General features: G+C 36.6%; 1 protein-coding gene across 2 annotated transcripts in view; it reads right to left on the bottom strand.

Annotated features, from left to right (window-relative positions):
* Nucleotides 1–3,887: 3,887 nt before the first annotated feature.
* Nucleotides 3,888–22,578, bottom strand: part of IPO11 (importin 11) — a 159,146-nt gene continuing 140,455 nt past the window's right edge. For both annotated transcript variants that reach the window (XM_045566227.1, XM_045566228.1), the window contains exons 30-31: nt 15,031–15,115; nt 3,888–5,271 (exon numbers count right to left, since the gene is read on the bottom strand). In XM_045566227.1, the coding sequence (XP_045422183.1) occupies nt 5,107–5,271; nt 15,031–15,115 (250 nt within the window). In that variant the 3' untranslated portion in view covers nt 3,888–5,106. The remainder of the gene's footprint in view (nt 5,272–15,030; nt 15,116–22,578) is intronic.

The raw sequence follows: 22,578 nt of genomic DNA, 5'->3' as shown, positions 1-22,578 counted from the left end.
TTTTTGCTCCACTGGGAAATTACAGTGGCATTGTAATCAAGCACAGGCTCAGCTACTCGCCACTTGCAAAAGCTGACAGCAAGGAGGAGGTGTAGTGGAAGAAAAGTGACTTCATTTCAGAGCTATGGTGGAGAAATCCCTAAGGCTCATGCCTCAAAGAAACCATTTCAAAGTCTTAGGCTGAGGGTAGAGGTTTAAAAAGGGAAATGAAGGGCACACAGGAGTGGCAAGGATGTGCTGGTCAGTGTGACTTGTCCTAGATAAGTGTGACTTATCTTGAATCCACCTGGTGAATGGGCAGGGCCATCTGCAAAGCTGTTTATCTGTAGATTAACTGCAGCCTCGAGGTCATCTCCTAGTGGGGATCTGGATTGTTTCAAGACTCCACTCTGTAATTTCTAAACAAGCACATAATTAGACAGGGGAAACTTGTGCAGGGGAGTGCTTGGTGGAAAAAAGGGTAAAGGTCAACATTTCATAACAAGAAATGGGCAGGACATTTCAAAATGGGGCACTGAAAAACGGGGCAGTGGTCACAACTCCCCATTGTCAGCATGAAAATCAATGTTTCACCTTGAAGGAAAAAGGGTCAGATCACCAGACATCGATACCTTCTTTCCTGTATTAGACTGTTCTTCAAAACACACTTAGCTAAGTAAATTCCAACATATAGGCCCAGATGGGTTGGATGCAGGCATTAGCTGAAACAAAGAGCAAAATCTTCTCGCTTGTTAAAGGTCTTTGGCCAATCGGGGACTCTTCACTTGTCATAGTAAGAAAGAATTCACGAGAAACTATGGTCATTCACTCTCAGTAATGAATTTTATCCGAGTGTTTCTGGCCACAAGGAGTCCCTCATGCCTGGAGTCCAATTGCCCAGAAGTAAAAACTGAGAAACTCCAACCAATGGCTACAGCCCTTTTCCAGGGTATGAAGGTATTCACCCCAAGGGCTCTAAAGCTCAATTCCAGACACACAGCATGGAGCTGTGGAAAAAGTCCAAGCTCTACTGCCAGATGAACAGTTTTTCACCACTTCACGGGACACCAAGTTCCATATAATTGGGATACGTTTGGCACAGAGAGCAGTTTCTTCTTAAGGGGTAAAAGGTGACTTTAAACTGCTTTTTCAGCAGATGTCATAGTCCTACTGAGATACCAAGATCAAAGCGTCCTATTTAGGGAGGCAATTATTTTCTTCTCTCTCATTTTGCCAGCTGATAATATGCTGCTTCTTACCCTAAACCATCCTGAAAGAAAGTGCTTCAGAATCTGGCACATTTCTGCCTTTTAAGCTCAGCCCAAATCCAAGTCCCACTAAAAAGATAAAAGTATTGCTGCGTATTTGCCTCTTTGCTGACAGTTTCCAAATACAAAGAGGGTGTTTTGGTAATGGGACAGGCAGTGTTTGCCTTCATTTTTAGTGGTGTGTGAGTTCAGATTATATTGGTTTTCACAAAGATCTACATAACTTAGAAACACGAGACAGAGAGAGCACACACAAAAGCGTGCACATGCACAAGCGCAAACTCTGGGAGAAATGATTCTTAGCTAAAAGCTGTGCCATAACACACAGCAGTTTCTGAGACTTAAGGAAGATAAAATTTGTACCAGGGTTAGTACGCCTTTTCCATAGCTCGGCCATGCAATTTTTGTAGGGTAAAATAAAATTGCAGCACTTGTAAATGAACAGGCGAGCTGGTGGTGGTAAAAATTATGACTCAGGTAAAAAATGAAACAAAAACCACAGAAACTTCTAGGGCTGTAATATTCTTTGAAAACTTATCCTTATAGTGGAGAAGTTGGTACTGCCTTAACCATTGCAGCATCCTCAGTAGAGACCGCTTGACATTATGTGCCTGCTGACGTGGTGTCACATAAAGTATCCAACATTACCAATGCAGTTGTTGCCAGAAATGTTTACCTGAATCAAACTATGAGGAAATAATTAGAAAATGCCACAATAAGGGACATTCTATAAGACAACTGCTTTGGATTCTTCAAAAAGGCCAAATACATGGAAAAATGGACTAGTCTAGATTTAAAAACTAAACAGCAAAATGTGACATATAAACATTAAATGGATTCTGGATCAAAAAACAAATGGGCATCATATAAGACATCTTTAGGGCAGTTGGGGAAATTGGGATATAAGCTGTTTATTAGATATTATTGTTAATTTTCTTGGGCATTTACTGGTATTAGTGGATGTGTAGAGGAATAACATTCTTAGATATATGTTAAAGTATTTGGGGATGAATGTTATAACTTTTGTAGCATTTGTACTTTATTTTCAAATGGTTCAGCAAAAGTTAAGTACAAATACTGTATGTGTGTGTCTATGTATATATACCTATATATACACATATATATGGAGAAAGTTAATGTGACAAAATGCTTACATTTAGATGCAGTGTATACTGTGGTTCATTATACTATTCTTTCAATGCTTTTGTAGATAAATTTTTTTTTCTAAAATTTAGGGGAAGAAAAGCATTTGTGCTCTCATGACATGCATCTTGTCTTCCCTTCATTACCTCTCCTACAACTTACCAATTTCTACTCACTTGAGGTTTATAAGGTTTGGAGAAGCAGAAGAAAAGGCCCTTAGTACGTGGGCCTTATGTTTTAATTCATGGGAATAGAAATGAGTTGTGAGGCTACAGAAATCCAGCATTTTCAAAATCTCACTGATTATTTTACATTAGAGTGATTTCAAATAGCTGTGAGTCTGGAGTCAGAGAACTGTCCAGTTACGGTATATTGCTGTTTTCTTGTAAATAAGCTCACCAAACTGCTGTTTGAGAGTAGTTTTCAAATAGCTATCAAATTACACAGTGATCACATCGTTTTCTGTACGTGAGCTCCTTGCCCTGAGTGCCTGCTGCTTCTCAATGTGCACTTTATCGGAATGCCTATTTTCTTATATCACGTTAGCAACATTTGTGTTCCTACTGAATTGTAAAACTTCATGAAGGAAGGTGCCCTGTTCTAACCCCAGAATGTAGCACAGCACTATGGCACCAAACAGCAGCTTAACAAATACTAGGTGAATAAAGAAACAGGTAAAATAAAGGTCTAAAGTTGACGATTTCTCAAGAGAACAAGTGAGTATTTTGGCATGACTTGTGGTGGTGGGGGGGGGGAGGCATGAGGAGAAGAGAGACCAACTTATAATAAAACTTTAAAATGTTATTGTTGATCACATGGGCCTTTGTCAGAGGGTTGGGAGAAGTCTCTGGAATATAAAATAAATAGAAAAGGAGTACATTTTTGAACTAGAAACGATCATTACCTTGTATTAGGAGCCACAGTTGAACCAGAGGCCTGGCTTGTCCTAAACTTAATATGTTTACTATAACATTGTTAATGAATAGACTGCTGTAAATCAATAATTACATTTTATGTCTTAATTGAACACTTAAAAATTCAAGATACATAAATTTTTAATTTTTTCTCATCCTAGAGTTCAAAGGCAAACATGAATTATTTTTGAGCTACTTACGAAACCTATTATAACCTATGAGTTTAAAAGATTAATCAAACTCTTGCCCTAAGATTTTACTTTTTTTTTTTTGCAAGGTAGCTATTTCGGTAGTATTTGCTATGGCACCATAATGAAATCTGTCAGGAATTAGAAAGATGGATATTTTACTATAACTGAAAAACTGGAGCATGTTTGAGAATATCTGATAACATTAATGGGGTTAGTGCTTCAAATGAGTCAACAGAAATTCTTCTTAGATCAGTCTTGAGGACTGGGTAATAATGATAAGCCAGAGTGTAAAAGAAAACTCCCCTTTATAATGCACTGGGCAATTTTTAAGGACTCCTTTTTTTTTTTTTTTGGTGGGGCAAGAAAAATAATCAAGACAAATCAGTCAAAGGTGAGGTATCTTTGGAAAATTTAATTTGGACCATATTTTCTTTCTCTTGCTGAAAACATCAAATATCCCAATACATTTTGGGTTCCACAGCTTATAAAGGGGCAATAGGTTTCCCGCAGTTACATACTGTATCCAACTTTCTATAGAAAGATAAGATATTTTCCAACCTTGCTTCTGCGTTTTTAAAAAATGCTTTAAAGGTTCCTTACAATAAATGCGAAGTAAAACAAAGTAAGGCTTTATTTTCTCCTTTCCCCCTTTTTATGTACTGCACGTTGGAGGAATAAGGAAGGAAGACTAGTTACGTCAGTGTTGGTACCCTGGGGATTGCTGCTGGGTCCTCTGGGTGCACCCATATCATTGAGGCCCAGATGCACCCCTGCACTGAGGAACCTGAGAAGGGCAAGTGCAGCCACGAGGGACTAGCACAGCACAGATGGGACTGGGGGCTGCTGGCTTCAGGAATAACAAAGGAACTAGGGCCAAATCATGACCAGAGGTCTCCCAGCTGGAACAGCAGTACCAAAGGTTCATTTCTGTGGGCTTTCAATGTACATTTACAGACTAAATAAATTTACTGGAAACATAACAAGAGAAAAATGCCTTTACTAATTCCTGTATCAAATTACTAAAATGAAAATAAAAGCATTTGTCTGATAAAACACATTTTCTATCTCAAATGAAAACAACTCCCTTGCGAGATAATCTTAGTAATGTATATGTTACTATATGTTTTCTCATGGTGCACAAATTTTCTTTAATTATATCAGCTGAACAGCTTTGTCATTTTTCAAACTTGTAGTTTCATTAGTTTAAAAAAGGGATAAGGCAGCCAAATCTAACTAATTTTGGTTGCAGAAAAACATCTCAGACATTAGCCTTCATCTTCTTGAGTGTTAAGAGTACATGATTAAAAGGTAATCAAACAGTTTGTTCTCTTAACAGGAAACTAAGCAGCTATTATCATCAAATGTACCTCTAGTAAACACAGGGCCCTCTCATAAATATAAAATTAAATTCTTTTGAGGAATAGGTTTGTGATTTTAGTTATGCAGGATTTACATTTATTTTTTATATTTTCTAGTAAAAAATGTGTGGTCTTCACGTCTTGATTTTCATACGCAAGTGATTTCTTTATCTCAGCAGGCTCTCACATACAAACGGCAGGCTGGGTACTCGGCTTGTTTCAGAAAGGGGAGGCAGCCACATGGCACGTGCTCTTAGAATCCTTGCAAAAACTCCTGTAGTTGGGTGACAATCTCCGTGTCCACTGTCTCCATGAGGGACTGGAAGCCTTGTTCTCCCAGTAACTCCTGCTGCGCCTTGAGCTTCTCGTAGATGAACTGCTGCAGGGACACCGTGTGCACAGGGTCCTTCAGCGCCAGCTGTCGGAAACAGAAAGGAGCCCAACTGTGTCAAAGACCCAAAACAAGTTCATCTTACAGTGTAATCTCTTCCACAGTAACAAAAATTGCTTCGGCTTCCCTTCTTACAGGGATTCTAAAATGGTCTCATAGTGGAAAAATTTGTCAGAAGAAAATTTCACTCAATTAGTCTATCCTCAGTTCTCGAGAGCCCTGTGAACAAGTTTTCTGATTAGCGCAGTTTCTCAAGAGCTGAAGATCCATCCATTTGAAGCATCAAACCCTGGCAGGAGGCACCCTAAGGGGAACAGAGCATGCCGAAGAGCACTCAAACACACTGTCCTGGCTCTCCTGGGGAAGACCAGGTACACTGCCGTGCCGGGTGCCCTCAGGACGGAGAGAGGGGACACCTGATGAGCTATGATATTCAAATCTGTAAGTGTTTCTAGTTGAAACACAGGAAAAAAAATAAAAATTTAAAAATAAATATGAAAAATAGATAGATAATTAAAAAAAACAAACTTGCTCCTCCTCCCGTATCGGGATATTTGGGAAACAAAAAAAGTACAATTACATAAAAAGTAACCCATAATTTCACTCCCTAAAGATAATACTAACAAGAGAAAATATTTTGCTCACTTTTAGTCTTTTCTGTGCCTGTGGTATGCTCAGACATACATATACACACAATTAGTACTGCTCTTGGCATTTATCTTATCACAAAAAAATCTATTCTAACACACTTTAAGAGTTCTGAATCTACTACAATTTTTGTTATAGGCATGTCAATGTGATCATAGGATAGTTTAAATACAATTTAAAATATGATTTTGCTGAGCGGTCTATCACAAACATCATTCCATATTACTATGTATGCAGCCTTTCCTCTGCATTTCAGATTATGTTCTTAGGATAGCTTTCTCTATCCATTTCAGAAGAATTACTCGATTAAATAATGGGTATAGACAATTTTATGACTCCTGATGTATTATCAAGTTGTTTTCCCAATGGTTTGTACCAACTTAAAATGTATAAATGTTTTTTGGCTTCTGACACTGTTCTTACCACTGGTGGTATCATTATTTAAATGCTTTATAATTTAACAATTGAGAAATAATACACCATTGCTATAAGCTGCACATTAATCTCATTATCAATAAAACTGAACATCTGCAAAGCTTTAAGTAAAATGAGTTTTTTGCCTGATATGGCTACACAGAAATCCTTCTTTCTTTATTGATAAAGGTAGATGAAGTAGCTGAATTACAGTCACATTTATTGTTTGAGGAAGGTACGTAGATTTAAAAATAATGATCACAAATGGAAAAGGCAACTGATAGGGAGAAGTATATCTGGCATGAAATTGAAATTAAACCCTATATATGATCATTCCAGGAGCACATGATAAATCCAAGGCAAGGTAGTTTCAATACTAGTTTCCCTGGAAGACAGGAGAAAGCACAGCAAGAAGAACTAACTGCAGACACAAAGCCCTGTCTCTACAAGACTGAAGACATCATTCTATAAAATGCATAGAAATTGAAGATCAACTTTTAAAATATTTGTTCTCTTAAGCAACATGCAATAATGTCCAATATTATTTTAATTACTAAGACCCCAAAGGCAAATACAGCAACAAAAATTAATGGGGCTTGATTAAATTAAAAAGCCTTTCCATAGAAGAGGAAAAAATCAACAGGGTAAAAAGACAACCTACAGAATGGGAGAAAATATTTGCAAACTATATATCTGATAAAGGGCTAATATCCAGAATCTATAAAGAATTCAAACAAATCAGCAAGAAAAAAAAAAACAAACAGCACCATTAAAAAGTTGGCAAAAGACATGAACAGAAGTTTTTCAAAAGAAGATATACAAATGGCCAACAAACATATGAAGAAATGCTCAACGTCGCCAATCATCAGGGAATGCAAATTAAAACAACAATGAGCTATCACCATACCCGTGTGTGTGTATACGTACACGCCCCCCCCATGCAGTACTACTCAGCCATAAAATGGAAAGAAATAGTGTCTTTTGCAGCAACTTGGATGGAACTGGAGACCATTATCCTAAGCAAAGTATCTCAGGAATGGAAAAAACAAACACTACGTGCACTTGCTAATAATTAGGAGCTAATTTATGGGCACAAAGAGATGTAAAGGTCATAGGAAATCAAGAAGTGATAGGAAATCAAGAAGGTCATAGGAAATCCAGTGTGTGTGTGGGGGGAAGGGAAGTATAAGACTCTACCTGTCAGACACAATGAACACTATTCCGGTGATGGGCACACTAAAAGCCCCAACTTAAGTGTCATAAAAGGTACCCATGTAACAAAAACAGTTGTACCCCTTAATATTTTCAAATTAAAAAAAGAAATAGATTTGTTACTAATGAGGAGGATGTGGACTTTGTTGAAACATAGCAAATTATCTGTAACTAAAACTGTCTGCTAGAACGAGTGAAAAGCACCTAAGTTTAAAACTGCTGTTCATCAAGTCACTCGAACTACAGGAATGAAGCTTAACAGTATCACTTAAATGCTCTATTTCAATTTACTGTAAGGAACTATAAACAGTTAACTTATCACATCTCCATACTTTAATTCCCATCAGATTAATAAAAAGTATCACCATACTAAAATCCACCAGATATAGCAGTACATTAGTATTATATGAAACAAAAATGTAGTGATCAGTCATATGAAGATTAAAAGCATTAATTTCTTTTAGGAAGACAGCTGTGGAGAGAAGGACTCTCCAATTTATACTCTTAAAAGATCTTTTAAAAAAGCAAACATTTTTTTAAGCCAAAACGCCTGTTAGCAAATAACTCTCTTTTGGCTTGTGGTACACATTCATTAATCATAGCTACTAATACCTTCTTTTGAAAAAATATTATGTGAAATCAGTTGGTCAAAGATTTTTAGAGAAGAATCATTCCTGCACATCCACTACAAATCCAGAGTCCATTTCTTTCAATCTAATAGTGCCTACAGTCAACAGAACTAAGAGACACTGAAGTCACTGATAGCATTTTCAAAGAACTTAACTATTACCTTTATACAACAAATAATGACCATCTAACTTATGATAAAATTAATTACCCAATTTCATGTGAAAAAATATAAAATTCCTACCAGGTTTACCAGGTAGTATGTTCTTGAGAAAATAGCTTTCTAATGTAATAAATAAATTCTAAATCTGCCACTGGAGCAAATATACTGCAAAGGTAGATGTGACGGAGACTTTTGCTTTCAAAATAAGAGAGTCAAATATTTTTTTCTAATTCTTCCCACTAAGTACAACTAAGAACCCTGGGCATTATACATAAAACAAACATAAGACTCCAAAGGTGGGGAGAGGGGGGCAAACGGACTAGAGACTCAGCATCTAGGGAACAATACAGTGGAGAATTCTCCGGCTCTTTCCTTGCCTCCTGTGCCCCAGACTTGGAGCTAAAGAAGCCAGCAACTAGGAAAGGGACAGCCTAGCAAGACAGAAAACTTTTAGGCAATAATTGGTCTGCTTTAGCCAAACATCACAGAAAAAACTGCAGTCCCCCTGCCCCCACTCATGCCAGGCTGTTATAAGGAAGCTGGTTAAAACAGAAGACTTAAATAAGATTCAGTTTTACAACAATACCAAAAAGGTCCAACTTTCAATAGAAAATCATTCCAAAATACCAAAAATGGGGGCAAAGCAGAAGGGAAGTAGGTTTAAGTATAAAAGGGCAACATGAGGGATTCTTGTGATGGAAGGAAATGTTCTGTACCTTGACTCTTATCAATGCCAATATCGTGGTTGTGATATTGTAGTATAATTTTGCATGACGTTATTGGGAGAAATTGAGTAAAGGGTACACGTGATCTCTCGGTATTATTTCTTATAATTGCATGTGAAATACAATGATCTCAAAATAAAACAACTAAACAAATTAAATGTGGAGTCTCTCCTGAATCATCCATGCACCGACACCTGACAACCACTGTGATATCAGAGGTACCTGACTCTTGAATATAGTAAGTCCTCACTTAACATCAATAGGCTCTTGGAAACTGTGACTTTAAGTGAAATGACATATAACAAAACCAATTTTTTTCCCTCACCAATATTGTAATGAAACAATGTGATTCAAAGACCCGCTGTACTCCTTTTTGCTTAAAGTTGCAGTTTCCAAGAACCTATCAACATCAAGTGAGCACTTAACTGTTTGGAACTTGGAACAGGAGAGAACAATACAAACCTGCTTATCTTATCATGCCTAAGTGTGCACCAGATCAGCAAACTGGGGGATCAGATTCTTAAGAGTCATCATATTATATAGCAACCCAAAATGATACCATGACTTTTACATCACTTCCAGCTTCCTCAAAATTCCACCAAACAACAAAACCCCATCATTCCTATCCCAATTTTCATTCCATTTCTCACAGGCACACCTAGGAATGTTTGGCCTTTTTAAATGTAATAAATCTCTTCCCTTTTCCCAGACACTTTTTACATTGCTCTTGTATCCTACAACCTTTGCTGTGGTTATTCATTAGTTCTAATATAATTTTTCGGGTGAACTCCTTAGTATTTCCTATAAACAGGTTCATGTCATCTGTAAATACAGACAGGTTTACTTTTTCCTTTCCAATTTGGATGCCTTTTATTTAGTGTTCTCGACTGACTGCACAGGTCCGAACCTCCAGTACTACAACAGAAAAGGCAAGAGTGGACATTCTTGTTCCCAAACTTAGAAAGAAAGCATTCAGTCTTTCATCACCAAGTACAATATTCATTGTAAGTTTTTGGCAGATGCCCTATATCAGCCTGCATAAGAAGTTCCCTAAGAGTTTTTGTCATGAATGTGTACAGGATTTTGTCAATTTTTTTTTCTTCATCTGTTGCAGAGATCATGTGGTTGTATTCTTTATTTTATTAATATAGTGTACTACATTGATTTTCAGATGTCAAACCAATCTTGCAATCCTGGGATAAATTCCACTTGGTCATGATGTATAATCTTTTTTTTATGTTGTTTGATTCAGTTTGTTGGTATTTTGTTGGAGATTTTTGAATCTATATTCTCGAAGCATAATCGTCTATAGTTTTCCCTTCTTGTGAAATCTTTGGCTTTGGTATCAGGGTGATGCCAGCTTCACAGAATGAATAAGGAAATGTTTCATCCTCCTTTATTTTTTGGAAGAATTGTAGAATACTGATATTAATTCTTTAAATGCTTAGTAGAAATTCACCAGTGAAGTCATTTGTGTCTGGGTTTTTCTTTGTGGGAATATTTTTAATTACTAATATAATTTTTTTTACTTGTTAAAAGTCTATTTAGATTTTCTATTTCTTTTTGAGTCAGTTTTGGTGTGCCACTTTGAGAAACAACTTATATTTCCATCATCCCTTGAGGACAAATTACATAAATTTATCACTTGGGAGGTTCTATAACTATTCTCTCAATTATAGGATGTCTGCTAATCAAAGACCCAGCAAACACAACTTCTAGTGTGTTCCTTCTAGACTTGTTAAAATTTTTCAAGAGCTATAATAATATTTTAGTTTTTCTTAATAAAGAAAGTTATTTAACTCCCCCCCACACACATACCATTGACCTTTTCTGAGTTTAATATAATGTTATGCTATGGACTGAATTGTGCCCCCTCCTCACCCCCAAATTCATTTGTTGAACTCCCAACCCACAATATGATTGTATTTGGAAATATGGTCTTAAGGTTAAATGAGGCCATAAGGGCAGGGCCCTAATCCAGTATGACTGATGCACTTACAAGAAGAGAGAGAAACATCAGGGATATAGGCACACAGAGAAAAGGCCATGTGAGGATATAGCAAGAAGTGGCCATCTGCAATCCAAGGAGAGAAACCTCAGGAGAAACCAACTTTGTTAACACCTTGACTGTGGACTTCCAGCCTCGAGAACTGTGAGAACTAAATTTCTGTTGTTTAATGCCACCCAGTCTGTGATACTTTGTTACAGTAGCCCTAGCAGACTAATGCATATAGCATGTGTTAAGCACAATGATTAGGGCTACATGTGTGCTCCAGAAACAGATAAATATTAATACATAATTTTTCACAAGAGGATGGTAATCATACGGTAAAAAATGTTTTTCAATAAGCTTATTAATTTGATGGGATTTTGGGGGTAATACATAAAATTTATGTCACATAGAACTATCTAAAATTATGCCTGTTTTCTCCTGATCTTAACATACAATGAGGAAACTTACTATTTTGGGGGTTTAGTTTGTTCTCCTGTGACTATATATATGTTGACAATATACCAAAGATTGTTGAGTATACGTATGTCAGAGTAAAAGGATAAGAATTATTCATCAGTTACAAACTACATTGTGCTTCATCCCCCAACTCAGAAGCTGCCAAGTCTTAGGAGATGAGATGGGGATTAAAAGTCTTGGGGATTTTACATCCCCTCTTCCAACACCCAGTTTTCCCTCCTAGTGTTTTTAAGATGCTGAGAAAGGTTAATTCCATCATGTAAAAAGAAAACAATCCTTTGTAACTGAGTATTCATCTCCATCATCTTTTACCATTTCGCCACTTTTTAGGTATGGTGTTCCCTTTCACTGAGAAACTAAATGTGGCTCCATATTACTTCTAGAGTCTGTTATAATATATCAAGTCCAGCATTCTGTCTAAAGTTTTCTCTTCCACCATGTGTCATCAAATAACACATACATCCATCACTTGTAGGTACACTAATCACAGGAAGATAGAGCAGAAGCCAACCTCTAATTCACTTCAGGTTAAATTCTTCTAGTCTTCTTCACAGACAGCAACAGGTCACACTCTAGAGATCTCAGTAACCTGGCAATGTCAACCACCAAGAATACACTGGGGGGAGGGGGGTGGTTTACAGGGAATTAACTTCCAAAGGTCTGTGAACAATCAAAATAGTTTGGCATCCACATGCCCAAATTCAAACAAATTATTCATAGCAGAATTTGGTCAAAGAAATAACACATTGTTTATTTTTATTTTCCATACATTTATAACAAGTATGATTATCTTAGATTTGCTTAAATGCATAAATTCAACAGGGATAAAAACCTGCTATAAGCAAAAACAAAGGCAGCAGTGTTGAGGCTCAGTTCACAATCTGGCATTAATGGGAGGAGACAGAAAACCATTACAAATGGACTCAGGCTAAATGCATCGTGTAATACTCTGGACTGAATCCCAGAACTCAGAGTATTAGTGGAAAAGCTGGTGAAATCTAAATAAAATTCTGGAGTTAGTTAATAGTAATGTGCCAATGTTGGTTTCTTAGTTTTGATAAATGTAGCATGGGCATTTGATAAAAAGCAACGTAAGATGTTAACATTAGGGGAAACTAGATGAGGGGCACATGGGAACTCTCTGTATTACTTTTGTTACTTTTCTGTAAACCTAAAACTATTCCAAATCAAAAAGGTTATTCTAAAAAATGGTCTCAGGAATTACAAAAGTACATCCCTCTGTGTATCTAAACATAGAAAAGATACAGTAAAAATGTGGTATTAAAATTTTATGGGACCACCATCTGTATTAATACATAGGGTTTGTTGTTAACTGAAACACTGTTATGCAGCACATGACCGTACAGCAAGTCCTTGCATAACATCATTTCATTCCATGTCATTTTGTTGTAATGCTGATGAGGCGCTAATGGTGGGAATCAACTGCCACAGGGGCCACTGTCTGTGTGAAATTTGCACATTCTCCCCACGTCTGCATGGGTTTTCTCCAGGTACTCCAGTTTCCTCCCACATCTCAAAGCTGTGCAAGTTAGGTGAATCAGCCTGTCTAAATTGCCCCCCCCCCCCAGTGAGTGTGGGTGTGTGTGAGTGTGCCCTGAGAGGGAATGCTGTCCTGTCCAGGGCTGGTTCCTACCTTGTGCCCTAAGCTACTGGGATAGGCTCTGGCCACTTACCACCCTGAACTGGAATAAGTGGTTTGGAAAATAAATGAATAAATAAATACAAATTATTGTCAAATAAAAATTTGTAAAGTATATGATAATCACACAAATACACAGCAATAAATGATGCTCTTTGTAAGCTTTCAGCAAGTCCATCAGACTTGTTCTGATTTATTTCTGAACTTCGTAGAGGTTGGAGGTGCTCCTTACAAATTTATGCTTTGCAAACATTTATTCCTTGATTTAACTCACCACCCATGACTTCCATAACTCACTGATTCAACAAAAAGTTGAGTAAATAATTATCTTACCTGTTTTTAATTAATCTTTTTTAAATGTACGTATAGCTCACATTTATTTCATTGTCTACTATTAGAAGTGTTTTGGGTCTTTATTTAAAAGCGTGGTGATGCTTCTGTGACAAGAAATATGCCACAGGAACTTAACTCTTGTTTATTTCGATTAGCCTATGGTAAAATTGGTTTGTTATATGTTGTTTCACTTAAAGTTGCAGTTTCCAAGAACCTATCCATGACATTGAGAATTCACTGTGTTCACAAACACTATATATTGGGGAAGAAAAGGAATGGTATTATGAGGTTAAAAAAAGCCAAACAAATAATTTTTCAGTTCACAAGCCCTGGAAATGCACTAATCCAATTTCCCCGTCTTTTCACAGATGAGGCAAAACAGTTCTAGAAAGACAGGATGACTCGCTCAAGGCCACAAATAATGGCAAAAACAACTACAGCTCAGGTCTTAAGAATCCTTGGATGTTTTCCTTTCTCTATACTATCTGCTAGGGAGATGATACCTAGCATAAAAGCAAAGTAATACAAATTAAACTCAAACACAGTTTAAAAGAAGGCCATCAGAGCAGTGTAGTACTAACTTCAAGCTAAGGATGAAGCCCTTGGGGGTTAACATGGGATAATTTAAGGAGTGAATATAATGAACAGATTAAAATAATGATAGCTAACACATAATAATTACTTGGTATCCAGTATTATCCCATAACCATTTTATATATTTATTTATTCTAACTATGAGGTAGACACTATTCTTTTCATTTTGCAAATGAGGAAAGAAGGTACAATGAAGTTAATAAATGATGAGGCCAGAAGACTAGAAGAGATTACAAAAGAAAAGAGGGAAAAAAAGTTTATTATATATTTATTTCATGTTCATGATCAAAATATTTAAAAATTCAAGATTATAAGTAATTTTTAAAAGCAAGATATTTTAGATGTTTCCTATTTTTTTTCTTTTTTCTTATCAGATTACTCTAGTGAGAATTAATGGGTTTCAAAAAAAGAGAGAGAGAGAGAGAGAGAGAGAGAGAGAGAGAGAGAGAGAGAGAGAGAGAGAGAGAGAGAACTAATGGTTTTCAAAGCAGGTTAGCAGTTAATTTAAGGGCATTTTTATAAAAGTCTGTGATGCATATCAGAAAAAGTTAATTGTGAAGATCTGTGAAATAATACAGAATGCAGGTGATTTCAGTATATTTCCTCAAAATAGAATAATACGCATTTCAACTTAAATAAGGTTTGCAGGTCACATGTTTTCTATAAGTAAAAGAGTAAATCCTCTGTTCTGCTAAGCCAAGTAACAATTATTTCAGATCAACAGTTAATCTCAACTTCCTGTACTAGGAATACAATTTATCTGTTTCAGGGCACACTCCAAATTTCAAAACTCAGATACCTTACAAGGTATCTTGCAACAAGGGATAGATGGACAGAGATATATACAGAAGGATGAACAAGTGGACTGACAGGTATTTTCAAACTTGTAGAAAATAATGATAATTTATCTTAATTTTTAGAAGCTACCTTTATAACTCACCATCTTTTTCCTCTTATCTTGTTCTGTGGGTGGTTCTTCATCTTCTGTTACTTTTGGTTCCTCAAGATGAGACATCAACATACAGCTATAATAATTTAAAAAAAAATGTTTTAAATAAAAAACGTCTATAACATAATTAAAAACAAGCCCTCAAAATCACTAAGAACATGACTGCTTCTATGTGACAAAATATGAGGGAAAGAGTAGATAAATTAGATATACGATTAAAAAAAATTTTTTAAGTATGAAAAGATATTTCATTTTAAGGGCCACACCAAAAAATTTTAGAGCCTTTTACTTAGGCATTTAAGATACTAAGTAGTAAGAAATTTATTTATAGGCAACTTTTGAACCAAATATCACTCCACAAAGCAAGGCATGTATACCCTTTATATCTTTCAAAAAATGACACAAACACTTAACATTATTACTACTGCTTTTCTCCTAATCGTTATATGTCTACCGATTATTATACATGTAATAATTTAAATAACATCATTAAAACATTATTAATTATGTAACAATCTACTTTGTGGTTCAAAAGACATTACTGTGCTATGAAAAACTTGTCCCTGACAGCACTTGCACCTTCAGGACAGTTATAAATCATTTTATTTTGATTATCTGCACCACTGCTCTTCACCATTAGCAGAGATAATAGAAACACAGTTTCCTATTCAATTAACACAGGTTCCAGGGAGACTAGAAATGAACATTGTCTAGTGAATCAAAGTGATGGAACAAATCTACTGTTTCCTAATTTAGAACAGAAGAATTCAGTAATTTATCAGTGTCATAGGTTTCTAACCAATAAACTGTGGCAAAGAAAGTTTGGTTTCTCTTATGTTTTGTAGCAAGTACAGGTGAAGGACAATTCTTGACTCAGACAAGTTCTGATACCAGAAAACTTGATCGGACTCATTCCTGCAGTGGACATGGGAGTCCTTCTCCCCTATTTCCCATCATTAAAAAAATAATGGTTGAAGCAACTGATTCTGTCCCAGTCAGTGCCCACTGGTGGGGTCAAGGAGATAGATAGAACCCTAGGCAAGAAATCAGAAGTCCTGACAAAAAGCAAGAACTAGACCCCTAACTCACTGCATGGCCTTGACTTCTCAGAGGTGCAATGTCACAAGCAGCTGGCCAAGAGACTCTGGCACAAAGTAAAAACTGTATTATTCTATTAACCCAAAAGCTATTTAATAAAGTGAAATGCCTTGAAAAGGTCTACATCCCAGTTTGTATTTTAGAACTGAATAATAAGATGGGGTTCTTTCACACTAGCCATCTTATGCCTGTTGCAGGCTTGAATTCTAACTGCAATGCATATGGATCTCTATGGAAGCATGGTTTATTTTACATCAAATGCTTCCACTGTACTCCAAAATCCATTAACTTACTTGTACAATGAAAACTCTCTGTTCTGCCTTCCCTGAGTTAAAAGATTCATCACACTAATAATGGAGCATATATTCTAGATGCATATATATAAAATACACATTTTGTTTCTTTCTTTGACCAAAAACTAGCCCCAGAGCAGAACATTTTTGCTTTGCAATTCTGAGTTGCATTCATTTGGGTCTTTGGAAGGTGGAAAGTGAAAATTAAAAAAAAAACAAAAAACAAATGGATTGAAAAGACCAAAGCTGAAACGCTCTCCTGCAGTAAAATTTCCAATTAAAAGTCACATCTCATTTTATTGACAAAGAATAAAGATAGGCAAAATTCGTGTTTTACATAAAGGGCGTGTGAGAATTAATAGGTTTCTAATATGATAAAATGTGTAGCCTAGGACTGTAATAATAGTAACACTATTATAATAGTAACAAGAATTTTAAAATAGGAACAACTAATGTGAATATAAAGCAACCTCTCCATTCCATATTCACAGCAGAAATAACTGAATAGATCCAGGCACTTTAGCCTGCTAAATCAGAATCTTTTTCAACAAGAAACTCAAACCAGCCTAACACAACTAATGAGCAATGAAACATGAAACCTTCATAATCATTTCTGGCTCAAAAGGTACTTGCAATAACACTTTTCATTTAATCTATACAAACTCTGTGCCCTAAGTAGTTTAGCCATTTACAGATGAGAAAAGGCTGAATTTACATTCATGAAACACTGATAAAAAGCATTTACCCTCAAAAGTTTCCTAGCCTGAATGTACTTTTCCCTACTTCAGAGTATCAAATTTGAATGCTTAAAATGTGCCCTTATTTCAGCTAGTGGACAGAACCAGAACAACTGTCTGATAAAAACTTCGTCCCATTCTACCTGGAAGCCTTCCGTGAGCAAAGGTGGGATAGCTGGTGGCAAAGGCCAAGTATTCAAGTCATGTTCTTGATGTCCAGTATCAATGATTCTCAAACTTGAGCTTGCATCTGAGTGACTGGAAGGCCTTTGTTTTACAGCACAGATTGCTGGCCCCATCTCCACAGTTTCTATTCAGTAGGTCTGGGTGGGGCCTGAGAATCTGCATTTCTCACAAGTTCCTCTGTAATGCTTTCTCATCACTTCCTCCATAACGTTGCTACTAATATCGTGGGACAACAGTCCTATGGGCCAAACCACCAAAAGCGCTTCCTACTTATGTTTATATCTCTTTGGCCCCCACGAAACTGATTTTTACAATTATTTTTTTTAATGCTATGTAACTGGCTCTCAGCTAGGCTAACATACAGAACCATTTATGGATTGCTTCAGGTAAAACAAAACTGACAACATTATTCAGTTGGTCTTTGTAGTGGACGCTTTGGTTGCCTATATAATCAGCCTCTTTCCTAACTGAACCCTGAAGCTGTCCCGTTATCCTTTTCTTCCACGCCACCACATACTTCAGAAAAAGCCGATTCCAGCCCCAGTGCCAGTGGCTCAATAATCAGTCATGAAGATCCTATTCCCTTGGTCAATGGTTGCTTTCAGCAGGGGCATGTTTAAGGAATTCTGGCTAATTAGACATGAGGGGAAGTCTGATGAAATGATTTCTAGAAAAGGTTTACCTTGATCTTAAGAAAGACATACAGAAAAAGAAGATGACTTGTCTGTCACTGGCAATACCATGAACTATAATGCCTAGAACTACTTTTTGTTGATGAGGGGAGGTAACCTGCAGGTATGGTTAATGTATAATACTAAGGGATGGAGTGGAAAGAACCTGGGTCTATGATGATACTCGTGATGGTCAGACCACAATCAGCTAATCCTAGTGCCACCTTTGTTGAAAGAGACAACTGATTCTTTATTGTTAAAGCTAACTAAAAGTCCTCTTATAGTCCCTTATGTAAAATTCATTTCTGGGCTCAGGCCAAGAAACAGTCTCCCTTCTCCTATGTTAAATTAAGTGCAGCCTAAAGCTGCCTCCTTACATATTTTAAAGGTTCAGCCTAAAGGTTTCTCCATACACAGTGACTATAACCTAACTGGATGTGTAAGCAGACTGTAACCTACTCTTGTACTAATCAGAGTTTCAGCCAGTCACGGATGGCCAACTGTTCAAACACTGTTCAAATATACGGCTAATGTCAAGCTGTAACCAATCTAGCTGTTTATGTACCTCACTTTGCTTTTCTATACCTCATTTTCTTTTTTCTGTCCATAAATATTATTTAACCATGTGGCAGCCCCAAAGTCACTCTGAACCCATTCTGGTTCTGGAGCCTGCCTAATTGGTGAATCAGTTCTTTGCTCAAGTAAACTCTGTTAAATTTAAATTATCTTACGTTTTTAACACCTGAGAAACCTAACATTTGAAATAAGAGCCATGTAATTCCTAATGTTTCTCTTTTTGCCCTGGTAGTTAGAAAGCTCATAGCTAAGTTTTATATCCTGATGCCACAGGTTTCCCCAGTCAAGGTTTCTTATTTAAATTCCAATCCTGAGTTAATAGTTTCCTGTTATAAAGTATGTGCTTTTCTTATGCAATGTCCCAAATCCTCTTATGGTCACTAGACTGAAATATAAGCAACTAACTAAATGCTGTATATTAGCAGTATAGACAAAATGCCATGAAGGAACAGGGAAAGATGCAATAAATTCTTCCTGTAAGTCTGGAAAGGAATTTTAGAGGTAGATATAATATTTGCTAAGCAGGGCAAGGCTGAGGGCATGACACACCAAGGAGAAGAAAACATTACAAGTCAAGCCATGAGTATAAAAAAGCGTATGGCACATTTGCAGAATGATGAAGAATCCAGTGAGGCAAGAAAAAAAGCTAGTGTTGTAGATGGAGGGTCAGCATAGAAGAGTGCCCCATCCACTTTTCCCTGTAAGAAACTGGGCTTTTAAGAAGACGGGCAGAATGGATCAGAGGGGGGAAAACTGGAGAAAGAGAGACCACCAGGGAGGTCACTAGGACCTACACAAGTTAGGATAACATACAGGTGATAATTTCAGAATCAGGGAGCCAACGTTTCTTCTAGTATTCTCAATTCCATTCTGAAGAGCTGTCTGGTGGGTCAGTGTATTAAGTGAAAGAGAGAAAATCCTTATAAAAGCCTAATTTTTAAATGCTGGATAAATTTTTTCTTCCTTTTTACTTCCCAGACTTGGTGAGGGATTGTCAATCTCATTTCCCAATGCTCCTGCCAACTAAATATTATCTACAGAATGAAAAGGAGAACACTCTAACCACATAAGCAGAAGGCAAAGAAGGTAAATCTCGAGCCTCATTAATATATTTTCCTGGCTTAATGAAATAAAAACTAACTAAAAAAAATCTAAAAACAAATAAAACAAATGAAAACTCCAACAAAAAATAAACCTATATTCCTAAACTCTAGAGATGCATCTCTTCCTTCTAAAAGGATTCATTTTATATGTCCTTTCTAAGTATAAATCTGATCATGTCACTTCCATGTGGAAATCACCAGTGGGCCTCAACTGACCCCAGACTCTAGTCCACAATTCTTTGTGTTTCACACAGGTTACTTAACTAGTTGGCTCCAATCAACTACGTATCTTCAGGAGTTATTCTTAGTTTCCCTGGACCCCTTCCTCTCCTGCAGCTAGTATTGCTTCACTGGTTCCTGTTTTCCCTTTTGTGAGTCCTTTCAGGACAGAGACTTAGCTGCTTCCTCTCATGGCACAGTACCTGGTATAAACTCATCGGAATTAAAAGATGATGTGTCAACAGGCTTTCTTAGTGTGATGGTTAATTTTTTTTGTGTGTAAACTTGACTGAGCCATTGCATGCTCAGAAATTTAATTACACATTATTCTGGGAATATCACTGAAGCTTTTTCTGGATGAGATTAGCATTTGAATCTGTAGATTGGGTAAAGCAGATTGTCCTCCCCAGTGTGGGTGGGCCTTCGCCAATATGAACAGAACAAAAACACTAAGGGAGAATTCATTCTCTGGCTGCTTCAAGTTGGGACACTGTGCTTCGCCTGCCTTCAGACTTGGACTAGAACTTACACCTCTGGCTCTCCTGGCTCTCCAGCTTGCCAACAGCGAATCTTGGACTCCTCAGCTTCCCTAATCATGTAAGACAAGTCCTTATGATAAATTTCTTTATATATGTATTTTTTTCTCCTATGGGTTCTATTTCTCTGGTGAGCTCTAATACTCTACTAATGCAGGTGAAGAAAACAGGGTTCTTCATTTGTTCTAATTCATAGTCAACTGAGGCTACAATAAGAATTCAACAGAATCAGAAAGACTAATTTTCTTTGAATAAACTGTTTAAAGTAGGAAGATTTATCAAAAGACCTCATCTAACCACTCATAGAAACTGAGATGCAGAAAAGTTGGATGACTTGTTTCTCTACTGGGCCTCCATAGACCAAGTACACCCCAGGATAAAAAGAAATCATCAAACGATTCTGGGGAAAAAAGAAAACAGTGGTCATATGTTCTAGCTACCCATAAACACTAACCCTCAAATCTAGGCCTTTCTAGTTTGGATTCTAATAATTGTCTCTTAGTCAGTTTGTCTTCCTTCCTTCCAACATTTTCCCCTTTCAAACTAAAACTTTATCTTCATGGCTGAGCATGGCATATCGAGTCAGAAGACCTTGGTTCTCATCTTGCCTCTTCCACATATTTGCTATGTCACTGAACTTTTCTGAGCCTTGGTATCCTGGTTTTTAATATCATGAGACTGTACTAGATAATTTCTAAATTTTCTAACTTCCAGACTCTCTCTTCCAGTTAAAACACATTATAATTTTGTTCTACTTCCTACGTCCTTACTCTTATCCTTCTCTGAAGAAACACTGCCTCTCTATTAAAACACAAGCAGATTTCTACTGTTGTGTGTGCTCTGTACAAAGCATATATAACTGCCTTTAATCATTACTAATATTTTCACTGTGCTATCAGCCATGTCCTCCCCGAACTAAACTGTATAATCTAAAGAGGATAAGGAATACATGAACATATCCTAAATATTTCATAAATAATTGTAAACTTTAGCACATATTATATATAAAAACACACTACTCATAGTCATATGCCATAAGCTTAAACATTTTTTTAAAATTGCCTATGTGCATGAACAGTTTCATTTTTTGGTTTGTGGTCTCAAAGAGTTTGATGTTTTCACTTTATATGAGCTCTTATTTTCTCAAAAGCTAAGTTACATGTTAGATACATTTTGTTTACATATGTGTAGTAAGATTCAACAACATATATATGCTTTGGATATTTTTCAACAGAATGTGATTCAAATGACAATCTTTCCCATTTGCTATAGATGGATTTATAAAGAGCAAATAAAATAGGCTCAATGTGTTATTAACAAGGAGAAGCTGAGTGGTTTGGAATCTCACAAAGCCTTGCTTGTCATTATATGAAACATGCCCTTTATTAAAAGTAATAACAAGAAGAAAGGTATGGCAATTCTACAATCACAAAAGGATACAATGATTAATTTCTAAAAATTCAAATTAATAGTTGTAAAAAATGAGGTTAACAGCATTCTTTTTGATTTTTTCAAGACAAGGTCTCTCTGTGTTGCCCAGGCTAGAGTACAGTGGTGTAATCATAGCTCACCATGGCTTTGAACTGCTGCTGGGCTCAGGTGATCCTCCTGCCTCAGCCTCTCAAGTAGCTAGGACTACAGGTGTGCACCATTATGTCCAGCTAACTTTTAAATTTTTGTTGAGACGAGGTCTCACCATACTGCCCAGGCTAGTATACAACTCCTGTCTCAAGTGATCCTCCCACCTTGGCCTTCCAAAATTCTGGGATTACACACACAAGCCATTGTGCCTGGCCAGCATTCTTAACAACATGATTTTACCTATTCATTCAAAGAATAGAATTTTAACTACTCTATTTTGGAACTAGACAATTACCACACGACCCCCACCCGCAACATCTTAAAGGCACCAGTGCTGCTTTAACCAGGCAAATACAAGGCAATTCATCCCTTTACCCATAACTTGCCTAAAGGGTAGGGGAACTTTGTAAGTTGAAAAAAAGAACATGCTTGAAACATCTTTAAAAAGGAATTTATATGCTAAAATATACCTGGAATTTTTAAAAAACCTAATGTGAAATCATAAAACAATGATTAGATCAAAGAAGCCCAATTCAAGC

The sequence above is a fragment of the Lemur catta genome, chromosome 12, assembly GCF_020740605.2.
Source record: "Lemur catta isolate mLemCat1 chromosome 12, mLemCat1.pri, whole genome shotgun sequence".
NCBI lineage: Eukaryota > Metazoa > Chordata > Mammalia > Primates > Lemuridae > Lemur > Lemur catta.
This window is presented reverse-complemented; position numbering and strand designations above follow the sequence as displayed.